We start from the raw sequence: 25163 nt of genomic DNA on the forward strand, positions 1-25163 counted from the left end.
CTTTGCGACAATGGAAACGCAAAATGCCGGTGCCACAACGTCGCCACGCCGCCATAGACGCCGCGGTGCTGCTGGTGGCGATGGCACCTGTTTACTTCATCCGCCCATTGTTGCAAGACATCCGTCGTTTCTCCGCCAATGTCCGGTATATAAGTCGAGGGGCGACTTTTCGCGATGGTTTTTGAAAAAAAGTTCGACCTATATTCCGGTTTTTACGGTACCACTGAGTGTGTTTTCATTCTTGGCTAATCCACCAGAGTTCACATTTTGGAAACGATGTGAACTAAAGTTTCTTATGCCTTCTTAAGGTTCGGCACGTGTGCTTGGTCTGTTTCCTGCTGAGTAATCATGGAAGATGGTGCATTAGTCAACTGGGCTGATGCTGAAGACGGCATGATAAAAGGTGGGCTGATCCCCGAGACTGTGTAATCCAAGGCCATGAGGATCACGTGGTTCATGGTGGGGTTTTCCATGTCTTTATTATTTGTCGAGCAGGCACGTAACGACTAAGCTGCAAAATTTGTTGCAGAAGATTAGCAGTTGTATCTAATTTATTTGATTGCTTTACGAAAACTTCACTTTACATCATTTCCAAAATGCGCATTGGATCTGCATAATTTTTAGCCTTAAAGACCCCTTGCCGGGTATCACATAAGGCCATCACAATGGTGATCATTATAAAAAAAAAAGAGAAGAAGAACAACAAACAGCGAAAGAAATAAAGGAAAACAGAGTTGTACTTGGTATACATTTCAAATCTGCAGGTGTAAAGAATGTACCGAAACACAAATTACGGTCACAATGTGCAAGGGATAACAACCCCCTGATTTTCTAGAATGGTACCTGGTCTCAAGATTTTGCTTTGCCTTTAAATTCAGCTTGGATGTCCCAAGAAGCTCTTTGGTATGCCTTTAGTAGTACCTATAAATGCATGCACACATATGCTTCTTAGCACAAAAATTAAAAAAGAAAAATTAGATGGCAAGGAAATGAACTTGGCCAAAGTTCATTGAGGAATCTTACGACAGCCTTTTATGGCTATTAACCCTTTAAAGGTTTTTGCCGTACATGTACGGCGGCGGTTTTCTGTCCCGCAAGGTCTTCGCCGTACGGGTACGGTTTCGACCCCCTGTTTGAAATTTCGCGCCATAATGACAATGCACGCTTACTGGGAGGTGCTGTTACCTCTTAGGTCTTACAAGAAGCGTGTGAAATTTGTGCTACCTTCTTGGGGAGATAAACAGAACTGACTTCAAGCTTCAGCGCGTCGCGCAGACTGCGGCCACACGCCTTTTGCGGTTTCGGTTTCGCCGCATGATCGCAACGGAGGCGCGCGAAACATCACTTTTCTCTTTGTCGGCACTCTCTTGCAAATGCTGTGGAAGTTGATTTCTATCTTGATTGGCGCTGCTCTTAGCTTGTTTATAACCACCACTCGCGAGGTATTCTCGCTCTCAGCGGCAACGCGCTTTCGCGGTTTCGGTTCCGCCGCAACGGAGGCGCGCGAAACGTGATATTTATCTTTGTCAGCCGCTATCGCAGGGGCGGCGGAAGTTGATTTCTATCTTGATTGGCACGGCTCTTAGCTCATTTATCACCGCCGCTCATGAGGTATTCTCGCTCTCTGCGGCTGCGCGGAGACTCGTGTTTCAAGGAGTACCACACTCTAAAATACTATTGAACATATTGCAGTTCTGAGTGATGCCGACACCAAAATACTGTTCCCTAATTTTTTTTACTATTTATTCCCGACTTTATACATCTTGTACATTCAATATCCGCAATAAAATAATTTGACCACCCAGGAAAGTTTTCTTCAAAATAATTCGACCCTCAAAGGGTTAAGGAATGACATCGGTCCTAGAAAACAAAAAAAACTGCAAAAGTCCCATTTATCTTTTTTAGATTATGTTTCAGTAGCTATAGGCACATTGATAATATTACTGGTGACTGCTAACCGCGCAGCATGAATATTCTTTGTAGTAGTATGAAATTAAAAATGACTTTAGTTTGTGCTTGAACCTTTATTGCATTTTCACAAAACACTAATTTTGGCTCCCTGCAATTTCGTAAGAGTAACGTCTCGATTATCCAGGCATTGCATTATCATAATTTTTATTGCAGCATATAGGTAAATGCTTAACTCACACAATGGTAAGAAAAGATTGTCAAATTTTGGTAATGGTCACGAGACCGGAAAGAATGTCCGAATTAAGAGAATGTATTATGGAGGGTATCAAGAAAAGCATAAATAAATGCTTAGTAGTACACCAATGCATCCTTATTTAGTGAAGAAATCTGCAATCCTTGATTCTATTCAGTACAAAAATTAGTGCAGAAGCTGCAATTGTCATTTCATGGTGAAGTGGTGCTTGCAGTGGCAAGGGTCTCGCAACTTTCTTCACAGTGTGGCCCGTTCAGATGTGGCGCGATGCCTATGCCTTCATTCAAGAGTAGACATGCCTTTAACTAACACGCGCACATCTTGATTATTTTTTTGCCAGCGAGGTGTCAAGCCTCCACCATGTTTGTAGTAACACTGCATGTGCATTCCACTAAGTCTAAACAAAATCTTTTGGACTTCTTAGTGGCCGCAAAAGCATCCGAAAAAAATGATTGCATGCGTGTTTATGCCCCTAAAGCTCAAATCGTCACAGGCACGACTGAAATGGCTCTGGAGGCCTGTCAGTACATTTCTTAGCCATATCGTAGTTCGTAGTGTACGTCAACAGGAGATGGCAGGTGCCTGTGTGTACAATTACGGAATATGTAACGTCTCCATTCACAGTTGCTCCTTTACACTCTTGCTATGCTTCACCGCAAAACTTGCACATGCTTGACTGCGTAACACTCCTATATTGCAGCGAAGCTGACTTAAAAAAAAAAAAAATTGGCATGATGCAACTTAGCACTTTTTCTGTGCTTCAAAGCCATCAGTCAGGACTACAGAGGTGGATTCAGCTCAATTGCCAACAGCGTCAAATTTTTACAATGAAAATTATGGCACCAAACAACAAGAAACTTGGCATTGAATGTCTGAAGCAGCTAGGCCTAGCGTTCCTGCAGGGGTGTCAGCCAGCGAATTGGCATGCGAGAGCGCTGGTTTGAGGCTGTGATATAATCAAAATGGCAGTGGCTTTGATTAATGCTGTTTCAGACCTGGAGTCACGGCGAAAAAGTCAGGAAATTCAGACGGCAAAAAGATTTGCGACAAAAATTCCAGACGTCCTCAAACACTGACTCTAAACGTACGTGGAAATTCTGCAAAAGCACCTGAATTATTGTGCAGGCCCCCCCCCCCCCCCCCAAAAAAAACAGTTGCTGTCATTACAGACTGTCCTTACACATCAAAGGTGTTCGTTACGGCATGCATTTATATTCACGCCAACAGTACTAGACCAAAACCAGAGGCCACAGTGGCAACAAGATAATGAAGCACTGGGCGCGAGTGAAAAACAGTTGAAAAAGGTTCTAGTTTGCTCAGAGTGTCCTCAGTTTACTTTCCGTTGTTTTTTCACTCGGCCCACGCAACAGTATTCTAGTATCCTCTAAATACAGCCACCCTGGCCGTACCGACAGCAGCGATGACAGTCATGAGTGGCCACATGTGTGCTGGCCACTCCGAAAGTCCAGTGTTATAAGCGAAAAAAATTACGTTAAACTGTATGGCCAGCGTCAGAGCACGGTGTGCAGAATGTGAACGGCTGTACTCTTTTCGGAGAATGAATACGCTCGCTGTTAATGGCCAGTGCTGGAGCACACAGGCCAAAGCTGTTCTGGCACAGCGTGGCGCAATTTCGGTCAATTTTCTGTTTGACACAGGAACTGTAACATAAGAAGTCAATAAACAAAGACACCAAGGAGGGAGGAAATTACTTGTACTTACTAACTGAATTAAAGAAATGATAAATTAATGGAAATGAAACTGGATGGAAAAACAACTAGCCGCAGGTGGGGAACGATCCCACGTCTTTGCATTATGCGAGCGGAAAGAGGCCCGTCGAAGAGTGCACGTATGTACACATTGGCACATACTCAGTAACCCATGTTGACCTGGTGGTTGGTTTCGAACCCTGTTGCCTTATCACAGCCGATGAGCTACCTATTCGACCATATACTACCCAGTGAACCAGGTAGGTAGAAAAACAGTTTGACACACACACACACACACACACACACACACACACACACACACACAAGCGCGTGCGCGCGCGCGCGCGCACACCGAGACGCACAAAGATACTATGTACACCCCCCCCCCCCACACACACAAAGACCACAGAAAGTGCGTGAAATACCCTAAGGATGCGAATGCGTTAAAAATTGCTAGAATATCAACATTGCCACAGCTAGGAGGGGACTCACCAAAGTGGGCCAAATCCGGTGCAAAGAGGACATCCTTGAGGCGCAGGTAGGCTGGCACCACAATGGGTGCTGCCAGGCGACTGCTGAACAGGGCTGTCAGGGCCTGCACCAGCTGGGGGTACAGGGGTGCCCCATACAGGCACACCGAGGACGCAGGTGCCGCAATCACCGATTCCAGCAACAACATGGCATGCTCCACTGAGCCTGCTAGCTGCATTGCAAAAAGTACCGGAAGAAAAGGAGTCAATGAAGAGTAGTCCGCAGCTAGTTATAGAACCGGAATGGTAAATTTTTTTTTTTACTCCAGAAAGAAAGGTATATGATGTGGCCGGGGTATCAAACAAACTAAATTAAAAACAGAAAAGAACATTTCTGCGTCAATGAGTACTGAAGAAGTATATAAATGTTTTTACTTCAGAATGAAGACAAACAAGAAACATGGTTCTTGGTTCAGGTTGGCCACCTTCTTTGTTGCACCTTTTGCTCCTTATACAGTGAAATCTTGATATAACAAACTTCAGTGGACCATGGTCAATTATCCGTTATTCTGAACGATTTTCGTAATGAAAGCCTCAAAATTAATCGTTACGCCCATCAACCTATCAGTTCATAAGTTGTCACCATATAAGCTATTCACGAAAATGTCACTTTGGCTCTCAGCACATGCTGTTGCTATTTTACATAGGTTCGACCGCCATGCACCACTGCAGCACTGTATAATAAGAGTGACGTGCGCAAAACAGATGCTGACACTGAGAAAACTACAAACAAAAACCTAGCTCCATGTTGCCTTAAACGCCGCCAATATTTTCTTGTTTTTGTTTCTTTTTCACATTTCTTGCTACAAACAGTGCAAATGTCTCGCTTAGACACCTGAACTATGTCAAAGTGCAAGCGCGTGTAAACAACACCGTCTGGAAAGTGCAAAGTGCAACCATGTGGCATCCTCGCGAGTGCAGAGGTTAAATTTCACCACACGCGTACCTAGTTCAGCCGCAGAAAGAAGCGCGAAAGAAAGAGGCATGCGCAGAAAGAGGGAAGAGACACAACATCCCCTCTCTGTGCCTAGTCGTCTGCTAGCCCAATGTTTCAGCTGCCATGAAGGATACATGGAGGTCCAAGAATACCCACATTTCAGAATATTAGTTTGTAGTACTTAGGTGTTAACATCACAGCGAAACTGAATAACAATCATTATCCTGAATAGTTCAGTATTCTGAAGTTCATAGTACTAAAATATTTTTAGACTGAAACTATAAGAAGTCAGCAGGGGATTTCCGAAAAGTATGTTAATGTGGTGTTTGCAGTAACAAGGTTTCTCTGTATTGCCCGCAAGTGGCTCAACCATGGCACCACAAGAGGCAACTACAGGCACGCTCTTCTCAAGCGACACGATGGGTGGACCCTGTTGTACTGCCACGCTTGCAGTGTGGGGCAACCACGTGGATGCAACATTGTGAAAAGTAGTAGGAGCAATTTCCCATTGTTGTCTCATTAAGTACAGTCATATGCCTGTAGAAAGCCATGAGTTGCACTACCTAACGCTCCGAAGGGCCAGGTAGCTTATACAAATACACAAACACCCCAAAAACTCGACAAGAAGATTACCACCACAGTACCCATGCAGTTGAGTTCTGTTAACTCTTTCCCTACCATGAGGACAATGGCCATTTCTTGTAGGTTACACAAGATTTCTTTCATTTTTTTTTTCTGGAGAAACCATTACACTCAAAATTTTATACAATACATGAAAGCAAAGCAGAACGAATTCATTTTTCAGGCATTCCTTTATTAATGAGTCTTATGTAGGTGGGTGTGACTATTCAAAAAGTTCGAATATTATCGATTATTATATTTTTAATATTTGTATTCCATTCAGAAAATAGATATTCAAAGATGTACGGATATTCGGTTGGATACGAATATTCAAATCACATTGAATATATTACATTGCTGCCTGTGCAGGAGCAAACATGGCTCTTAATATTTGCTTCTATCTAATCTATGAATATTGGGGCGATATTGTACTTAATTTTGCGATGATTTCGTGCTGCTAGCGAAATTTTGCCTGCAAAGCACACTTAGCCACCATACGTCGCGACTTTGTGGGAAAGCCAGCCTCTCGGTAGCAAGGAGCACGAGTTTGCGGACAGGGTGGATGGTTTCTTTTTCTTTTTTTTTTTCTTTTTGCAATGCCACTCTTAAGTCTGAGCTTATTGCTTGACAGCAAGTGTGCTCAGTGACGACTGGCATAGGATCAAACGCCGCCGATTTGGTGGGCATTTGCTGTGGTATAATAAGGCACATGCTGCCAAGGACGGTTAGTAGGAATTACTAAATTTTCCAAGTCAACATGGACCAAATAAACAATGTTTTAGTATAATGGCTTACTATTCTAGTTTTGAAAACACTAACAATGTAATTGCAATGTTCCAAAATAACAAATGAGCCCAACTTGCTAATAAATGCATGTGCACATCATTACTCAAGATTCAATTCGATATTCAAAGCTTAAATATTCGTACTCGATTTGTATTAGAAAACACTGATATTCGCACACCCTTAGTTTTATTCCATGAAACAAATATAAATTGCCAAAAGCAAGATTGTTGAATAAAATTAAAGTAAATTTTGCAAAATACGCTTGTATCTAAAAAGAAAAAAAATGCTAGAATTATTTTGAAAAACAGTGAAACCTCGTCGTTAAACTGTAGTTGGCCAGAGCTCAGAAAAAAGTATGTACCATACGGTTGTACTGCTTAACCGAAACAGCATGAGATCGCCCACTTACTTGTCAAATACGGAACAAGGAGAGGGTGTGATGAAAGGGGAAAAAACATGCAGTATTTATTTACTTTACGCGACAAACGTGTTATTTTCATTTGATGCCCAGCAGCCTAGCAGTGATGACAGTGGCCTCAAACTTGCTGAAGCTGTGAGCCAGCTTTTCAGCCAGCCCCCTCTTCTCGGCAAACACTCACATGGCAGATTCCTCATTGGCGTTACATATTCTCTGTGCACAGGCGCGGTAGTGTTTCAGAAGTCGCGGGGCACCTTTTCATTGCAGGTGCTGTTCTCGTCGCGACGATTACATTTATGAGGCTGACGTAACGCGCAGCTTCTGCCACTGTCAGGCCTGAGTTGCCCCCTGTCACTTTCCATGTCGTTCTTATCACTGTCACTAGGCGACACTTCGGCAACAACAGAGGCAACGATGGCGGAAAGTCGAACCTCGTAGCCGACATCTCTTTATGGTCGCAGCAGCGCTGCCGAGCAACTTCTTCGCATTCCAAATGCCACACACCGTAGTCAACAGTAGACGCATGTCGTGTGCCAGTGCCGACTTTTCGCGTCACATTCGATACCACGAACGATGTCGTTTTTTTCGTCTAAGCTAAGCACCCGGTGTCTTCTATATCCGAGTTTCGGCGTGATGCGAGTTCTTGCTTGCACGACGCCACAATGCTCTCTGGCACGGCGCCGAAATGATGTGGATGGTGCTTAACACGCAAACGCGCAGGGCGCTTGGAGGCCGTTGTGCTGATTTTTGAGGCTTGTTGTTCTGCCGGGCCGCCTGATGGAGACGACACACCGCCGTGTTTGCGCAACGAAAAGTGGAAACACTACGTGTTTACCGATACGTACACAATAAGCTGGTACGGTTTATGCGGATACAAAACACGTTACGTTCAATGGCTGCTGAGTCGGGGATTTGACTTTACTACTTTTAAAACGAAACTGCTGTTTAAGTGGGTACAGTTTAACGATGTTTTACTGTAGTGTACAGGTCTGGCCACAAGCACTCCGACGTGGATGCCCTTTCTCACTTTCTACTACCTCATGATACAGCATCTCTCTCATCACAGTACAGCGCTATCACAGCACTCAACATTGTGTCCATGCATTCGGAGCAACGGAGGGTTCTGCGAATTGTTGCTCTGCTCGACCTTTCGTTGGATTCTATCACCATCATGCCCTCCGCGCTCCGCCATCAAGCTTCTCATCTTACCGTGCGAGACAACCTGCTCTACAGCTGGAACAACATACCGGATGGTCGCAAATGGCTTCTTGTCATACCTAGTCACATGCACTCTGACATCTGCACTGCTTTTCATGCCGACCCACAGAGTGCTCATGCAGGCGTATGGAAAACATACGCAAGGTTGCACCAACGCTTCTGCTGGCACGGTATGTACAGCTTTGTCCTGAAGTATATCTGTGCATGCAAAGCCTGCCAAGAATGCAAAGTGCTGCTGCAACGCTCGACTGGCGCTCTTCAGCCCTTATCTTGCCCTGCGCGGCATTTCAATCGTGTCGGCATCGACCTTAACGACTCACTCCCATGCACTACGCCTGGAAACTGATGGAGAATCGTTGATGTTGACCATCTTGCCCGATATGCTGAGACAGCTGCCCTTCCTGCCACACAGCACGCGAGGCTGCTTTCTTCATCCTGCACAATTTTGTGCTTTGACATGGTGGTCCTGAAGAACTCCTCAGCTTATCAGTGACAGAGGGCATGTCTTCCTTTTCCAAGAGGTTGAAGCTCTGCTTGCCGAGTGCCACGTCATCCACCGCACATCTACCTTGTACCATCCTCAGACTGACAGATTAACTGAGCGCTTTCATTCGCACTCTTGGCGAGATGCTCAATACATATGTTGCGTTGAATTACTCCAACTGGGTCACGGTTCTCCCCTCTGTAACCTACGCTTACAATACCACGACTCAAGCAACTACAACTTTTTCGCTGTTCTTGTTGTAAGCACGAGAACACTTGTGCACGCTCGATACAGTATATTAAGGCGGAAGCCTTTAATGGCTCATTGTCAAGGTCATCTGCCATTAGCAGAAACTGTCACAGCTTTCCGGCTTCCTGGTTGGTCTTCTCTGTGTCGTGATGTCACTGTCGCTAGGCACAGGTATGCGCCTCCTGATTGGCTCGCGTGCATGACGTCACTGTTATCAAGTATGGGTGTCGGGGTGGTTCGCCACCATGCGGGATGACTCATCACATCGGCATGCATGGCCGTTGTGTGTTCGACGGTGCGCCGTGAGCCTGTGACGTCACTGTCGTCAGGCGCTTGTGGCGACCGTCTGCTTGGGTGTGGTGTGGCAGCAGCAGTGGCGGCAGTTTACTTTGCGGTATCGTGTGGGAAGGATGCCTCGTCTTGCCAAACCAGTGTCTCCCAACATGCGACATGCGGCAGCCGCTGAACACAAGCGGCGCTCATGAGAAACTGAGTACATACGTCGCATGTATCAGGGCGGCGAGGCGCATCCGGCACCACGGAGTCCAGGGACGCGGCGAGCCAACGCAACAGAGGCAATGCGTTTGAAGCGACTCGCTGCATCTCCAGGTACCAAGGCAAATGAACCTTGGAAGCGCTGTGACCGTCATCTCGCCGTGGCAAGCCGAGCAAGTACAAGCCAATCGAGTGAAGTGCATGATGAGGATGGCCAACTACACACCAACATCGCCATGGAAGATGCGTCTCCTCCTGATCCACAAACGGTGCTGCAACAGTTCCAGGCGGCCATAAACTACTTGAACAGACGCTTCATCCAGAATGATTTTGCAGGCATTTAATAAACAAACAAACATTCACATAACAGTGCACGAGTTGAGTGCCTCCGTGGTGTTTCCGACGCAACAAATCGTCATTGGCAATGGTGTCAGGCTTCCGCCGTTTCACACTTTAGTCTCAACAAAGTGTCTTCCGTTTTTGCCATACCAACTCGACACCTCCGAATTTAGGCCGATATCAGAAGTAGCCAAGTAGGCTGAAGAATGTCGCCAAATTGCCATTACCTTCACGACGGAGAGTCAAGCTCACCAGCGGAATCAGCATGACAACGACCTGAGCACTGCCACTTTCCGTGTCGGCTTCCTCGTTTGGTTATGGATTCTGCCTCACATTCTCGGTCTTTCATCTAAGCTGATGGCTTAATACCACGGACCCTATCAGAATGTCGCCTGTACATCTGCTGTAAACTATGTGGTCGAACCTCTGACTCCATCCGACGATCTGCGGTGTCGTGGTCGTGAGACAGTGCACGTCCACCGGCCTAAACTGTATGATCCCCTTATCGTGTCGTGACCGTGAGTCACCAGGATGGCTACTCCTCTCTCGTTGGGCCATTGTAAGGATGAAAATAGCATAAGTATTACTGTGGCCACATGGTTCCTGAAGTGAGAAAGACAGTGACCAAAGGGTCGGTGTCTCTGTTCCTGCTCACTGGAATTGCTCGGCTGCTCTCTGTGCTAGATCTGACGTGACTGCGATCCCCACTAACAGTCAATAAACCTCGTAGTGCCACAATTAATTTCACCTATGCTTTTTTTTTTGTTAATTCTCCCTTGGCTTCCCATGGTTGTGCCAAGCATGTGGAGATGGGTTTGCACAAGGCTCAAACTATGAGTGACGGTCAGCAAATGGCAAGACCCTACTCCACTTCAGGTTCGTCAGCTCTCTGACATGGCGCAGATAAGGCTCCGGAGTCAGATTGCCAACAAACACAGCTTTATTGACCCAAGATTATTAAACACAGTGCGTGTTCTGCGCAAGGCCGCCACCAGTGGCGCGTCCGTCGGCGTGCACGGCACGTATAGCGGCTCCACAGCTACCGTAGTCCTCCATAAAGAAAGCAACAAAATCCCAATAAAGAAAGGCCTCAGGCAGGGAGATACGATCCCTCCTATGCTATTCACAGCGTGTTTACAGGAGGTATTCAGAGACCTGGAGAGGGAAGAATTGGGGATAAAAGTTGATGGAGAATACCTTAGTAACTTGCGATTCGCGGATGATATTGCCTTGATCAGTAACTCGGGGGACCGATTGCAATGCATGCACACTGACCTGGAGAGGCGAAGCAGAAGGGTGGGTCTAAAAATTAACCTGCAGAAAACTAAAGTAATGTTTAACAGTCTCGGAAGAGAACAGCAGTTGACAATAGGTAGCGAGGCATTGGAAGTGGTAAGGGAATATATCCACTTAGGGCAGGTAGTGACCGTGGATCCGGATCATGAGACTGAAATAATCAGAAGAATAAGAATGGGCTGGGGTGCGTTTGGCAGGCATTCTCAGATTATGAACAGCCGGTTGCCATTATCCCTCAAAAGAAAAGTGCAGAACAGCTGTGTCTTAACAGTACTCACCTACGGGGCAGAAACCTGGAGGCTTACGAAAAGGGTTCTGCCTAAATTGAGGACGACGCAACGAGCTATGGAAAGAAGAATGATGGGTGTGTAACGTTAAGGGATAAGAAAAGAGCAGATTGGGTGAGGGAACGAACACGAGTTAATGACATCTTAGTTGAAATCAAGAAAAATAAATTGGCATAGAAAGGAAATGTAATGAGGAGGGAAGATAACCGATGGTCATTAAGGGTTATGGACAGGATTCCAAGATAAGGGAAGCGTAGCAAGGGTGCGGCAGAAAGTTAGGTGGGCGGATGAGAGAAAGAAGTTCGCCGGGACAACATGGCCACAATCAGGGTAGGTAGATAAGTATGGGAGAGGCCTTTGCCCTGCAGTGGCCGTAGCCAGGCTGATGATGATGATGATTAAAACGAGTTACTTTTGTCGCGGCTTGTGAAAGCGTCGCTCACTCCTCTCCCCAGTGAGACTTGAGGGGGGCGGGCGCTTTCGTGCGGCCACTTCGATCGCACTCGCATGCTTCAGCACTTTGTGTGCACCCTCCTTTTGCCACGGCCTGGCTTTAAGTCATCATCATCATCAGCCTGGTTACGCCCACTGCAGGACAAAGGCCTCTCCCATACTTCTACAACAACCGCGGTCATGTACTAATTGTGGCCATGTCGTCCCTGCAAACTTCTTAATCTCATCTGCCCACCTAACTTTCTGCCGCCCCCTGCTACGCTTCCCTTCCCTTGGGATCCATTCCATAACTCTTAATGATCATCGGTTATCTTCCCTCTTCATTAAATGTCCTGCCCATGCCCATTTCTTTTTCTTGATTTCAACTAAAATGTCATTAACTCGCGTTTGTTCTCTCACCCAATCTGCTCTTTTCTTATCCCTTAACGTTACACCTATCATTCTTCTTTCCATAGCTCGTTGCGTCGTCCTCAATTTGAGTAGATCCCTTTTCGTAAGCCTCCAGGTTTCTGCCCCGTAGGTGAGTACTGGTAAGACACGGCTATTATATACTTTTCTCTTGAGGGATAATGGCAACCTGCTGTTCATGATCTGAGAATGCCTGCCAAACGCACCCCAGCCCATTCTTATTCTTCTGATTATTTCCATCTCATGATCGGATCCGCCATCACTACCTGCCCTAAGTAGATGTATTCCCTTACGACTTCCAGTGCCTCGCTGCCTATTGTAAATTGCTGTTCTCTTCCGAGACTGTTAAGCATTACATTAGTTTTCTGCAGATTAATTAAGTGTTAATTGTAAATGTAGAGTGCTTTCGAAAATGTTTGCTATATCTGGACTCAGTTTGAATGAGCAGAGTAAGAAAATTGCAAATGCAGTGAAATGAGGCCGCCTCAGCAGAAAAAGCGTTATATCTGGGATCATTATAAACGGGCTTGACAGTATTCCTATAATAATAAATAATATTTGGGGTTTTACGTGCCAAAACCACTTTCTGATTATGAGGCACGCCGTAGCGGAGGACTCCGGAAATTTAGACCACCTGGGGTTCTTTAACGTGCACCTAAATCTAAGCACACGGGTGTTTTCGCATTTCGCCCCCATCGAAATGCGGCCGCCGTGGCCGGGATTCGATCCCGCGACCTCGTGCTCAGCAGCCCAACACCATAGCCACTGAGCAACCACGGCGGGTGACAGTATTCCTGGCCGTGGGTACACAAGTGCAGTACCTTGCGTATACGCAGGCGCACGGCATGCTCCTTCTGCAGCTGGGCTTCCATCACTTCCTTCTGCTTCTTGGTGAGCTCGGGCTCCTGCACCTTGGTCTTCTTCTTAGCCTCCAGCTCCTGCACACCCACCAACAGGTATGAGTAACAATCTGATGATGACACATCTGAGCAACACGAGCACATCCTGGCATTTGGAGGGAGAAACATCACGACTCTCCTCTGTGACCCAACCTTCATTGGACGTGCACCCAAACCTTGGTACACAAGCATTTTTTCATTTCTTCCGCAATCAGAATTTGGCCACCCCAACTGAGAATTGATACCCCGACGCAGCAGCAGAATACGTACTGAGCCACCACGGTGGTGCGAGTGTGTTCTATTAGCACAAGGAGCTTAAAGCGAAACACATTTTGCTCGAGCAGCAGAACTACCTGTTAGAAGTTTTCCAAGCCACACCCAGTTCACCATTACTGAGAAAAATGGTGGTAGTGACTTTGTTCTGCTGAAGGAAGCCAATTTCCCGAGTCCAGTCGAACACCTATAGTGCTTCTCTTAGTACCTAGTTTCCCCAAAAATAATTAAAGAAAGCACCTTTGCTCAGTCAGGTTGTCCGAGATGCCTCACCAGATGATTTACTCATTCTTCTGGTGGATTGTGTTTGCCAACAGAGATCTACTGGCAGAATTCTTATGGTGACCCTTTGGTGCATTCAAGACACAGGCCATGAAACACTCAACTACAGTCCGACTTAATTTTAAGTGAAACACAGGCAGCACAAATAGTTCTGTATGCAGCTCGGTCTTAGCTAGTCTCTTCATGTCCACCCCAAAGTGCCCAAACATTGGTTGGACGCAAACCTATACATGCACGCACACTTGCAAGAGATGGGTGCTATAAGACAAGAGGAAATATGGGCTCCTTCTCACCTTCTTCAACTCAATCTCCTCCATTTGCTCCTTGTATGAGTACACCTTGCTCTCACGCTTGATGTTCTTTGACTCAGATGTGGCCTCAACAACACTGCACAAAAAGAGGTGGGAAATGCTTGGCAAGATGGCAAGACTGACTCAAGGAGTCTTACAAGCTTTAAGCACTGCATCATGACAACTCACATACCCACCCCTCTTTGTTCTTGAAATCTTTCTCAAAGGAGCAAGCAAAGGACATCATTCATAGTGTAAACTTGGAAGGCCACTGGCATCATTCGTAGGTGCCACTTCAATGGCGAGCTCAGCACACTTTGTGTTAGTGTGCAAGAACAAAATGGAAAACAAAGTCAGCATAAAAAGACTGCAAATCAGACTCTACTCAGGGCCAATTTTCATGCTCTATGATCGACCTCAGGTGGCAAATGTGTTATCAGGAGTGACAAGTTGGTGTATCCAGTAACAACGAAAAGAATCAAAGAATTGTACCACAAATGTCCAGATTTTTCTCAAAAGTGCCCTTCACAAGGCACCACTAGGAAAGTTTTGCATTGCATGGGCAGCTTCAAAAGGAGCGTTCTACTGCAACAGTATTTAAAAAGTGATGGTTGAGATAGAAGCAAATGAAGTTTTGTGAGCCAATGGTACAAGGAGCAGAGGCCAATCCGCCTCTTTCATGGCGCGACGGCACACGCACCCTGCCCCAGCAGATTAGTCGTGAAACGTTTGGAAGAAATGCGCACACGGCTGTGCAGCCAGATATTGAGAGAAAGCACACGGAAAAAAAAAAAAAATGGCTGTGGCTTAGCTAAGGTTAAGCCCAGGATGCGAAGCATACTAGCCTTTATTTTAGTTGTTGAACCACTGTTTAGCCTGGTGAACTGCTGTTCCTTGGCTATATTTGGTTCGGCTAGACGAAGAAACAACTCATGCGTTACCCTGCTTCGCCTTCAAGAGTGGAACGCGACAGCGTTCCCGTCGACCCGCCAGCGACTACGCGCCCCGCATTGGACGCGGTGAGCGTCGAGCAACGCAGCGTTCGGCGCGGCAACGAAATGTGCGCCTGAGCAAGCGTCGCACGCCTGAGCCTTAGAAACAGCTCGTTTCTAAGGCAACACCGCATTCACTAGAGGCGCTTTTGTACCGCTTTGAAGCATCGTACTCGTGGCTCAGTGGTAGCGTCTCCGTCCCACACTCCGGAGACCCTGGTTCGATTCCCACCCAGCCCGTCTTGCAAGAGTTGAGCCAAAGCCACTTCTCCTCTGTCGTGACGTCACGGTGTCACGTGATTTCATGGTCACCGCCGCGCCTGAGGAGCTGGGTTGAGCCCTCGTAATATGCTTCGCATAAAAAAATTAATATAATAACAAATAAAGTGAACGGACGCTCACTGCAGTGAACACTTGTGCCATGCACAGCATTGGTACTCCACTGGTCTATAGCTCTACGTGGGTGCGGTACCGAAAATGTGCATAGCGTAAGACTGCAACTCCACTTCAAAAAAGAAAGCAGCCAGTGCTTCGTCCGGACTGCATCATGAACCACATAGTTGCCGCCTTGCGTTGAAGGCTATCAGATTTATCGATAAACCCCTGCGTTACACTTGGGCGACACCTCAAAAACATCACGTTGCTGATGCATTCTTCCAGAGTCGGGCCACTCTTGCTGGTGGTGGCAGCGCGTGCCTGACTTGACGTACTCGTTTAGGGTGCAGTAACACTGGGTCAATAAGAGACCGACAAGACACTGATGCCAACGATTCGCCGTCTGTTCAGCACTGTGTCCCTGCGACTATTTGATTATAATACGCCGACAACCCCGCAACCGACGGGCGCGAGTTCTTGTAGTGCAACAAGCGTTCTTCTTGACGGCACTGAAAAAATCAGCGTGCTGACCATGATCGCTCGACCAAACACCATGTGATCAGCCGTCGAACCGACAACGCAATAGCTGCAGCATATTCACCTGTATATATAATTAATCGAGCTCAAAATAAGCCAAAACAAAAACGAGAATCAAATAACAGCACGTAATATATGTGTCTGCACGACAGTTACAGTCCTTTAAGTGGCTCAGCCACTTATATTGATTTGTCTCAGGGTAGAACAAGCGGCTCATACGCGCAGATATGTATGTTTTGCTACATTTTGACGTTAGTTACAGGGTGTCTACCAAGTTGACATTTCTAAATTCCCTGAGTTTTCCAGGTTTTCCCTGAGCACCTTTGCGAAATTCCCTGAATGAGCCAGAACTTTGTTTTATGTCAAGACAGGCTGACACCACGTTGCCCAATGCTGTCACTCTCTAGTAAGCATGCTGAAACAAAAAAAAAATGACTTAATCCAGTTTGAATAGTAAGGAGTAATATCTATTTTATTTAAAAAGAAAACAGAAGGAAGGTGTTAGTAAAATGCACAGCGAAAGAAATGGTAAAGCCCATTCCAAATTGAGCCGAACATTTTCAAATACGAATGAAAAGGAGATGCATACATAAGTAAACATTTTTTAATATCAGCTATTTCTATCAACTGATAGCAAGCCCATCTGTATGAGGTCCTGAACTTTGTCACAACTAAGGTTCTCTCTCAGCAGCTGGGAAGTCAACCTCAACTGTCCTGACATACTCTCAGCCTGTACACAACATCTCAGCGTTGGGTTTCACTGCTTAAACAATTTATTTTGGTTTGGATGAGGGACACCTGTGTCTCAGCGTCAGCCAACACTTAGTTTTTTTAGCTCAAGCTAAAAAAACTAAGTTCAAAAAGGCGGCGGCACCCTTCCTTTCCCGTTAATTCCTCAGTGCGTCGGTCCTTTCTGTTCTCATCCTCCTTCTACCACGCTTTCACCACATGGATCATCTGAAGCATCCTCTTGGGCAGTTGTACAGTCAACATTTGATTTTTCAGACTTCCGAGGGGCCGCAAAAAAAAAAAAAATTGAAAAAAAAAACGGGCAGTCTGAAAAAAAATTAATGCATGTCTTTAACTGCCTTTAAGGGCTAAATTACCACAGGCACGTCTGAAAAAGCTCTGAAGGCCTGCCAGTACGCTTATTAGGCATATCAGGGCTTGTACTGTGACAGGAGACGGGGTGCACGCATGTGTAATTAAGGAATACATACTGTGTCCCGTGACAATTGCCCCCTTCCTACACTTGGTATGCTTCACCGCCTCACACTGTTGTAATGAGGCGAAGCTAACTTTCGGAGACTGGCATTACGCAATGCGTTGTGCTCTGCGAGCTTCAAAGCCAATCGCGAGGATTACAAAGGCGGAGTCGGTGCCATTAGTGATAGCGGCGAATTCTTTCAATGAAAAACACGGCACCGCACGGCAAGAAGCTTAATAGCGAACATAGAAGCAGCTAGGCCTAACGTTGCCGCGGTGGTGGTTACGGCTGCCAGCGGATCTGCCTGCGAGAGTGCCGGTTCGAGGTGGCGAGATAATCAAAATAGCGGCGGTGGCGGCTTTGATTAATGCCATTTCAGACCTGCAGTCAGGGAAATTTACATTGACTATATGGAGTACGTGGTGGTGCCGCAAAACCATGCAAATTATCGGGCATGTCCGAAAAATCGGGCGTCTAGAAAATCGGTCGTTAACTACTCTGGCAATACATCGTGCCGATGACACGGCGTCAATGACGGTTCGTTGCGATTCCTCTGTTAGTGGAGCCAGCATTAACACGACTTTCGTTCCCTTTCAATAAAGTTACAGCTAACTTTCCCTGATAGAAGCACAAATTCCCTGAGTTTTCCCTGAGTTTTTCCAGACTGTTCAAATTCCCTGAGAATTCCCGGTTTTCCCGGTTGGTAGACACCCTGTAGTTAGCATCAGCGATGCGCTGTTTCCACAATATCCGAAGCTTACAGCGATCTGTGGATGCAGACGTCGAAGTAAGCAAATGCACCACTTTGGCAAATCCGACATGGAATGCTGCTCTTGAAGGCTTCTTGAATATCTGAAATGTTTAATGAATGTGTAAAAGGAACACAAAAAGCGATGTGCAAGTGAAGACATCTGCGACTAAAATTCTAAGGCAGCCGCATACGCAGGCGAAACTCAGCGTTCCTTTATCGGCCGCAATGTTAGCACAACACAGCGCACTCAGGCCTGCTCATTCAGCAGTTGATGAGGGAACGACATGCTGCCCCGCAGAAACCATTCATAATTAATTGCAATCCACGAAACGCACAACTGACGCACACTCAACATGAGCGCAGGTATACAAATCGACCGGCAAAATCCCCAGCACCCTTCCAAAACATTTCCAGCTGCGTGCATCAGAGGGCAGCACAAGAACATGACCAGCAGCTCCCAAACAATATTCTTTATCTGCCTTCTCGCTGAGCACACACTTTACATGACGACATAGATTGGCATGGATTTTTACAGACAATATTGTCATTGCATATTCAATGCATAATAAGGTCATCAATAAAAATGAGCATGCTCAGTTCCCCTTTTTGACTCATCTTGTCACTCAGACATTTTCACTTCAAAGCAAAGTACAGTCGAACACCACTGCAACAAGTGCTGCTTCAAAATGTCCGATACAACAAATAATTTTCGGTTCCACGTCAGCAGTCCATAGTAGTCAATGCACAAATATTATCACCACAATAAACATTTTCTTGCGGCCGTTCTGCTTCACCGAAGTTTGACAAAACAGTTCCAGGCTTGAAATTTTAATTAGCCGTGCAGGAAACACATTTTCGAATATTTTGGTGAACGTTGGCAAACAAAAATGTGTCTACAAAGTTTAAATCGCTTGTTGAGACCACCAGAAACTGGCACTGATAACCGAGCATGACGGCCACCGCTGCTCCACGGCGATGAGACCGGCCTTCCTTTGCCGTTGGCTTGAAACTTCTCAGCTGCAGACAATCCGAAGTCAAAGCTCAGTCGTCCCGTCCGTACATGCTACATCTCGGCTTGTCGGTGCGTAGCTAGTGTTAACGAAGGTGTTAGTGCAACTCCGCAGTTCAAGTTATACACATGCGGCTCTGCTTGATTCGTTGAAACAAGCGTTTCCAAGTTTTAGCATGCTTTTCGACATGGCAGCGCCATGCAAAAAGAGCAAGTTTTTATCCTTAGAGGACAAAGCTAGCATCCTGGCCGAAGTCGCAAGTGGACGGAGGAAAGGTGACGTGAAAAAGTTTTGAATTTCTCCCAGTTCACTGTCCATTATTCTGAAGTATAAAGAAGCAATAGAGAAAGCATTTGCATCGGGCACATCCGCCAGGCAGAAGAAGCTGATGCTGCCAGTGCACAAAGAGCGCGACAAGGCTGTGAGCACGTGATTTACGGAGGGCAAAAAAGATACGAATCGGTGGAAATGCCATGCAGTAGAAGGCCCAAAATTACGCTTGCCTGCTGGAAATTGACGACTTTAAAGGGCGACTATGGCGACTTTTCGATGGGAATGAAATTCGCTGGGTACGTTCTTCTGAACCCTTCCGCCAGGTCTTCAAAAAAGCAGGTTTGAGAGTTGCACAGATTTTTTACAAGTGAGTTTAATGAATTGCCTCGAACACTTTACCTTAAATCCTCCTCAGTTACAGGTCACATTGTATACGACGTAACGAGTGTTCCATGCAGAGCATGCCTTGGTCATGCAGATGACAGTGACAAGAGTGTCGAGAAGTTGACGATTGTGAGCTAGTGCATGGCAAAAGAAGTTGCTGTCGCAAGAAGTTGCATTCCCTGTAGATGGGCAAGAGATGGGAGGCAAGTGGTGTTGCGTTCTTGGCTGCAAGAACTTCAGCCCTCGTCATCCGCACACATAGCTTGAGCCGATGAAGATCATGTTATGCCAAGGTTAAGCCTAGATGTCACAGTCGCGGAGTTCGTGTGTCTACTGCTGGAAGACCTGAGTGATTGACCTGAAGCTAACTAAGCCATTAGGATGAAGAAAACTGCTTCTCTCGTTCAGCTTTGACCATATGGATTTGAAATAAACCATTCCTCATTTTGTACAGTGCGTACACAAAAAGCGAGAAGTGACGACACCGAGCAGCATCGACATCAGTTAGTTGCCGTTTTCTTCGGAAAGCTGCCAGCCGCACTCACCAGCACTTCCCTGAATTAAATGCGACTACGAACATAAGTGCATTTTACGCATTGTCATGCAGACTCATTACTTAGCTCAACACGTGAATCGTAAACAATATGTTGAGGAGCTCCCGACTGATTAACTCACTTGTTAAGCACGCCCTTGTTGTGGAGGACACCCTCAGGTGTGCAGTAGATAGAATATTCCTCGGCTGTTACTAGCCGCAGCTCGGTCTGGTTCAGTGCTGCAAGCACCTCAGAGATTACCGCACTCATCACGAATTGTGGCAGCACGGCCGTCAGGGTGGTGATGGCTCCTTTCACGTCCTGGGCAAAGGAGGTAGTGAAAACAAGCTGAGTAGTGCCCCACTCAGGATGGCTAAAATGTCAGTCTATGAAATACACTTTTTTTATTACAGATACAATGAAACTTGAATCATTAGGGACACTGCTTATTTGCCGGCAAGTATGAGGAACTTCCATGTTCATGTAATATGTAATTTTTGATAACTTTCATACAAAGTTGCCAAGCCTGTCATTTGGTCATATGGCTAGTTCCATTGGACACGCCAGGTTTGTCTCAGTATTACTGTGGTGCTATGTGCCCGCTGATAGCCTTGTGGCTATTGGTCCAGTCACAAGTATGCATAATAAGGATGTAAAAATGACAGAATGGCTGGAATGATCAGAATACAATTTTCATCTATAGTTCCCTGACACTGCTTGCTGTGTTGGTTGTTTGAGTGCTAGCTGTGTCATTGCACGAGGTCATTATGAGGTTACTTCATAATTAAACCACAAAACATGCCGAGCTGTTTGAGTGCAACACAGAAATGAAGTACTAAATATGTGTTTGCTTGCTAAACTCACAGGCTAAAAAAGCTAGTCCCATACCTGCCAACGTAGGGTGTTTGAAAATCATGAGATTCACTGCAGGGCAGGCAAAAAAAAAAAAAGTTTTTTCAGCCAGTGCAAGCGATTTGTATCGTCTATGAGATTCGCCAATCCCATGGTCACATTAACGCCGCAAACCAGGCGAAGTAAAATAAAATGACATTTATCGTATTTAATCGAATCTAGGCCAATGTTTTTTTAGAGGAAATGATGTGCGAAAGTCGGGGGGTCGGCTTAGAGTCAAGTACCATGGTTTGAACACTAAAGGCCCGGCCACGCTACCAGCATGACGGCTCGCCATGCACCGATCTCAGGCTGCTGTCTGCAGGCGAAGAGAGGAGATGGTGGAGGAGAGAGTAGATGGCGGTACTTTTCTTATAAAGGGAATTTAGCCGGCAAGGGTGGATTGTGTCACGTGATTACGCCGCCGGCGATTGCCTTGCACTTTGACACCCCCTTCTCTCTTCCTCCCGCCTGGCGTGGGCACGCAGTTGGCAGTTTTCTGAAAGCGATCGTTCAGTGCAGTCATGTTGGTTGAGTTTTGCAAGTGTTGTGCCTTAAACACGTGCTCGCGAAACGCCTGTGCCACCTGTGCTTGAGAAGCGATGGCACCAACCAAGCAGTGCCACTATAGTGCGGCCTTAAAGCGAAAGGTCGTTTTGCACGTGGAGAAAACTTCGAACCTGCAAGCACAGCACGAGTTTGGAGTGCATGAAAAAATGTGCGACGATGGCGTAAACAACGGACTGAACTGTTCAGCTGTGCAGCTGCCCGCTTGGACCCAAAACAGGCCGATACCATGAGGTGGAAGAAGTTGTCTCTATTTTACCACGAAACAAAGGGAAGCGGAAATGCCTGTGACAACAGAGATTATCCAGGCGAAAGCCAGGGAAGTTGTCAACGTGAAGGGTGTCGCACGAGTCAATTTTAAAGCAAGCAGGGGCTGGCCAACGCGCCTTGTGAAATGGTTCGGGTTCTGCCTGAGACGACGGACCTCCAAGCGTCAGAAGATGCCCACTGACTTCGAGGAGAAGCCTGTCAAGTTTCAGTGCTCTGTGATGGACACACAGCAGGAAAAGGGCTACCAACTGGGGCATCTACCAACTGAGTATGTTTGCTCACAGCAAGGCCCGGTGACTGGTGATCCTTCACCACGAGTAAATTTTGCAGAGTTAGTAAGTTGCACATTGTGAAGGTGAACTCCGGCTGAGTCTTCTTCACTGTGGTGAAAACGCACTCGCAATGTGCTTTGCTATGCGATATAACCAGCAAATCATGCACCAGCTTTGCCCCTCAATCAAACAGGACCTTTCCATCTGTGTTCCTGATTTCTCAAACCACAGGCCACTTCTCATCGCACCTTTCTTCCTTTAAAATGCCCTCTGGAAAACTGTACTCTGGCAGTTCTGCAAGCTCAACTTCCAGTGCATTTACAGTCTACTCCCTGAATTCATCTGCATCTTGGGGCAGCAGATGCGGAAACTTCTCAACATAGAAACAAACACTTGAAAATGATGCAGTGGATGCAGTGGATGCAGTGGCCACTTCTGCATTTTGGTAAGTTGCATCCCCAAGTGGAAATTTGTGCTTAATGTAGTCGTAGGATACACAAAAGTAATCCTAGACTGCAGAAAAGAACTGTTTCTTCTCGGGTGTATTCAATTTCTCTACAAGAGATGATGTTTGGCTCCCAATTATGAGGTCACTGCCGGCCTTCTGGCTCTTGAGGCCCTGATAAAGGACTTCCAGCATTGGAGCAGCAGTGTTTATGAGGGTAGGATGAACAAATCTAGTTAAAAGCTCTTTCAGCAGATGCAACAAAACAAGAGTACTGAAGATGAACATGAGGTGCTTGCGACTGGAGCAGATAGTTTGCTTTTTCAGAAACAGGGATCATGGTAGAAAAAAATTAATTAAGTATGCCAAACTTCAGGTCAGATGTGAAGAAGAAAAATGATCTTTCTTCACGAGTCAGGCCAGCTTGTTCAGTGCAGAGTCTACCTTGGCCTTCTTAGCTGATGAAGTTTGCATCTTTCCACATGGCTTTCCACATGACTTTAGATATGCTTCACCACATTACTTTGTGCATGGTTCAGCTCGTAACACTGCAGTACAGTCACAAAGCTGACTGCGGGAACTGGCATTATGCAACGCACCATGTTTTCTGAGCTTTGAAGCCATTGGCGATGATTACAAAGGCGGAGCCAGCACCATTGCTAGCAGCGGCGAGCTGTTTCAGTGAAAAATGCGCACCGAACAGCAAGCTTGGTAGCCAACGTCGAAGTAGCTAAGCCTAGCATTGCCGCAGTGGTGTCTACAGCTACCAGTGGATCTGTGTGCGAGAACGCTGGTTCAAGGTGGTGATATAATATGCCCATGGTTGTGACTTCGATTAACGCTGTTTCAGACCTGCAGTCATGGCAGAAAGTCCAAAAAATCAGAAGGCAAAGTTTTTTTAACGCCCGAAATTTTAGGTGTTCTATGACTCTATGGGGTACGTGGCAGTAGCACGAATGCGTCTGAATTTTCAAGCATGTCCAAAAAAATGAGGCGTCTGGAAAAAATCAGTCGATGACTGTATCCGAACGTTGACAAATCGGTTCATATACAGTAAAACCTCGTTATAACGAAGGTGAAGGGGGGGTCGTAAATACTTCCTTATAACCATTAGTTCGTTATAGCCACTATCCATTTCTATCCACAATTAGCAAGCAAGAGAGGATGTACTCACCACTAAATCTCACAACAGCCCGCCATGAGAAAAAGAAAATGGCTGTCGTACAGAGAAAAACAAGCAAACAAAAAAGACAGCAAGGAATTCCTACTTTATTCGCGCCAAAGGCTCATCACTGATAAATCAACAACACACCAGCTGGCAGCTCACTTCACAGATAAAAAGTCTGTAATAGATTTTTGCCGCGTCTTCTTCAGGTGAATGATGGCTTTTTCAGCTACAGCTGCTATTTCAAGTCTGTCCTCGCCATCATCGTGAGCACCAAAGAAGCGTCACAGCAGATCTGCTGCATCCAGCGCCTGTGCGGGCATTGGTACAACTGGTTCGCCAATATTAGGCTCCGGGCTGTCGTCAACACAATCGTCATTAGGCAACCCTGTCACCGTGTGCACAATTTCCGCCTCCTTTAGCTCTTCCGTCGTCACCGCATCAGCATCGGCACTGACATACGTGCAGAAGGTGTCGGAGTCGGGCAGAACGCCGGCGTCAAAGAGAGCATGCCGTGACGCTAGGGCTTGGCCGTCCATGGCACCCTCCATTGGAGGCAGCACCGAGATCTTCACTCTAACTGCCGCTGCTGACACCAAATGAGGCATGCCGGAAGCAAGTAGCGGTCGTGCTTGCTGGTACAGCTTTCCAAGCAGCTTGTAGCATCTCGATCGCCATGTACAAATCGATCATGGACTTACACTTCATGCTAATATTGAGCAGAATCCGGTCGATCATGTGCTTGCGGTAGTCCGACTTAAAGTTCATGATAATTCCTTGGTCGAGGGGTTGCACAACTGCAGTGCAGTTTGGCGGCAAGAAGCATAGCCCGATATTTTTGAGCACAGCGGCAGCGTGGTGGATACGCAGTTGTCCAGTACGAGGCATACCTTCTGGTTCAGCTTGCGCAGCCGCTCGTCCCACTCCCGCAGGTAGTGCGCGAAAATTTATCTCGTTATCCAAGCCTTACAGTTGGACACATAACTCACTTGGAGCTTTCGTTCGCCTTTAAAGCATTGTGGTGACGCACTTTTGCCAACCATGAGAGCCAGCACCTTTTCCGACCCATCCACGTTGGCACAATGCAACACGGTTACGCCGACCTTGCTCTGCGGCACCTTTGGCGCTCACCTTTGAGGGTCAAGGTTTTTTGCGTCAGCAGCATCTGGTAGAACAGGGCTGTCTCATCTGTGATGAACAAATCCTTGGCGCTGTATTTTTCTAGCAGCTGTCCAGCGCTTATCTCCACCCACATCACTGCACTCCGCAGTCGACAGCTGACAGCCCTGCCAACGCTGTCGTGGCGCTGCTTGAAACGCTGCAGCCAGCCAACACTCGCCAAAAAATCATTGT

The 25163-nt window shown here is 46.5% G+C and overlaps 1 protein-coding gene across 2 annotated transcripts in view; it reads right to left on the reverse strand.

Moving 5' to 3' along the window:
• l(3)80Fj (lethal (3) 80Fj) overlaps nt 1-25163 on the reverse strand; it is a 372965-nt gene that overhangs the window by 220442 nt on the left and 127360 nt on the right. For both annotated transcript variants that reach the window (XM_065426472.2, XM_065426473.2), the window contains exons 20-23: nt 20343-20521; nt 14142-14235; nt 13216-13332; nt 4366-4576 (exon numbers count right to left, since the gene is read on the reverse strand). In XM_065426472.2, the coding sequence (XP_065282544.1) occupies nt 4366-4576; nt 13216-13332; nt 14142-14235; nt 20343-20521 (601 nt within the window). The remainder of the gene's footprint in view (nt 1-4365; nt 4577-13215; nt 13333-14141; nt 14236-20342; nt 20522-25163) is intronic.

The sequence above is a fragment of the Dermacentor albipictus genome, chromosome 2 (assembly GCF_038994185.2).
Source record: "Dermacentor albipictus isolate Rhodes 1998 colony chromosome 2, USDA_Dalb.pri_finalv2, whole genome shotgun sequence".
Classification (NCBI taxonomy): domain Eukaryota; kingdom Metazoa; phylum Arthropoda; class Arachnida; order Ixodida; family Ixodidae; genus Dermacentor; species Dermacentor albipictus.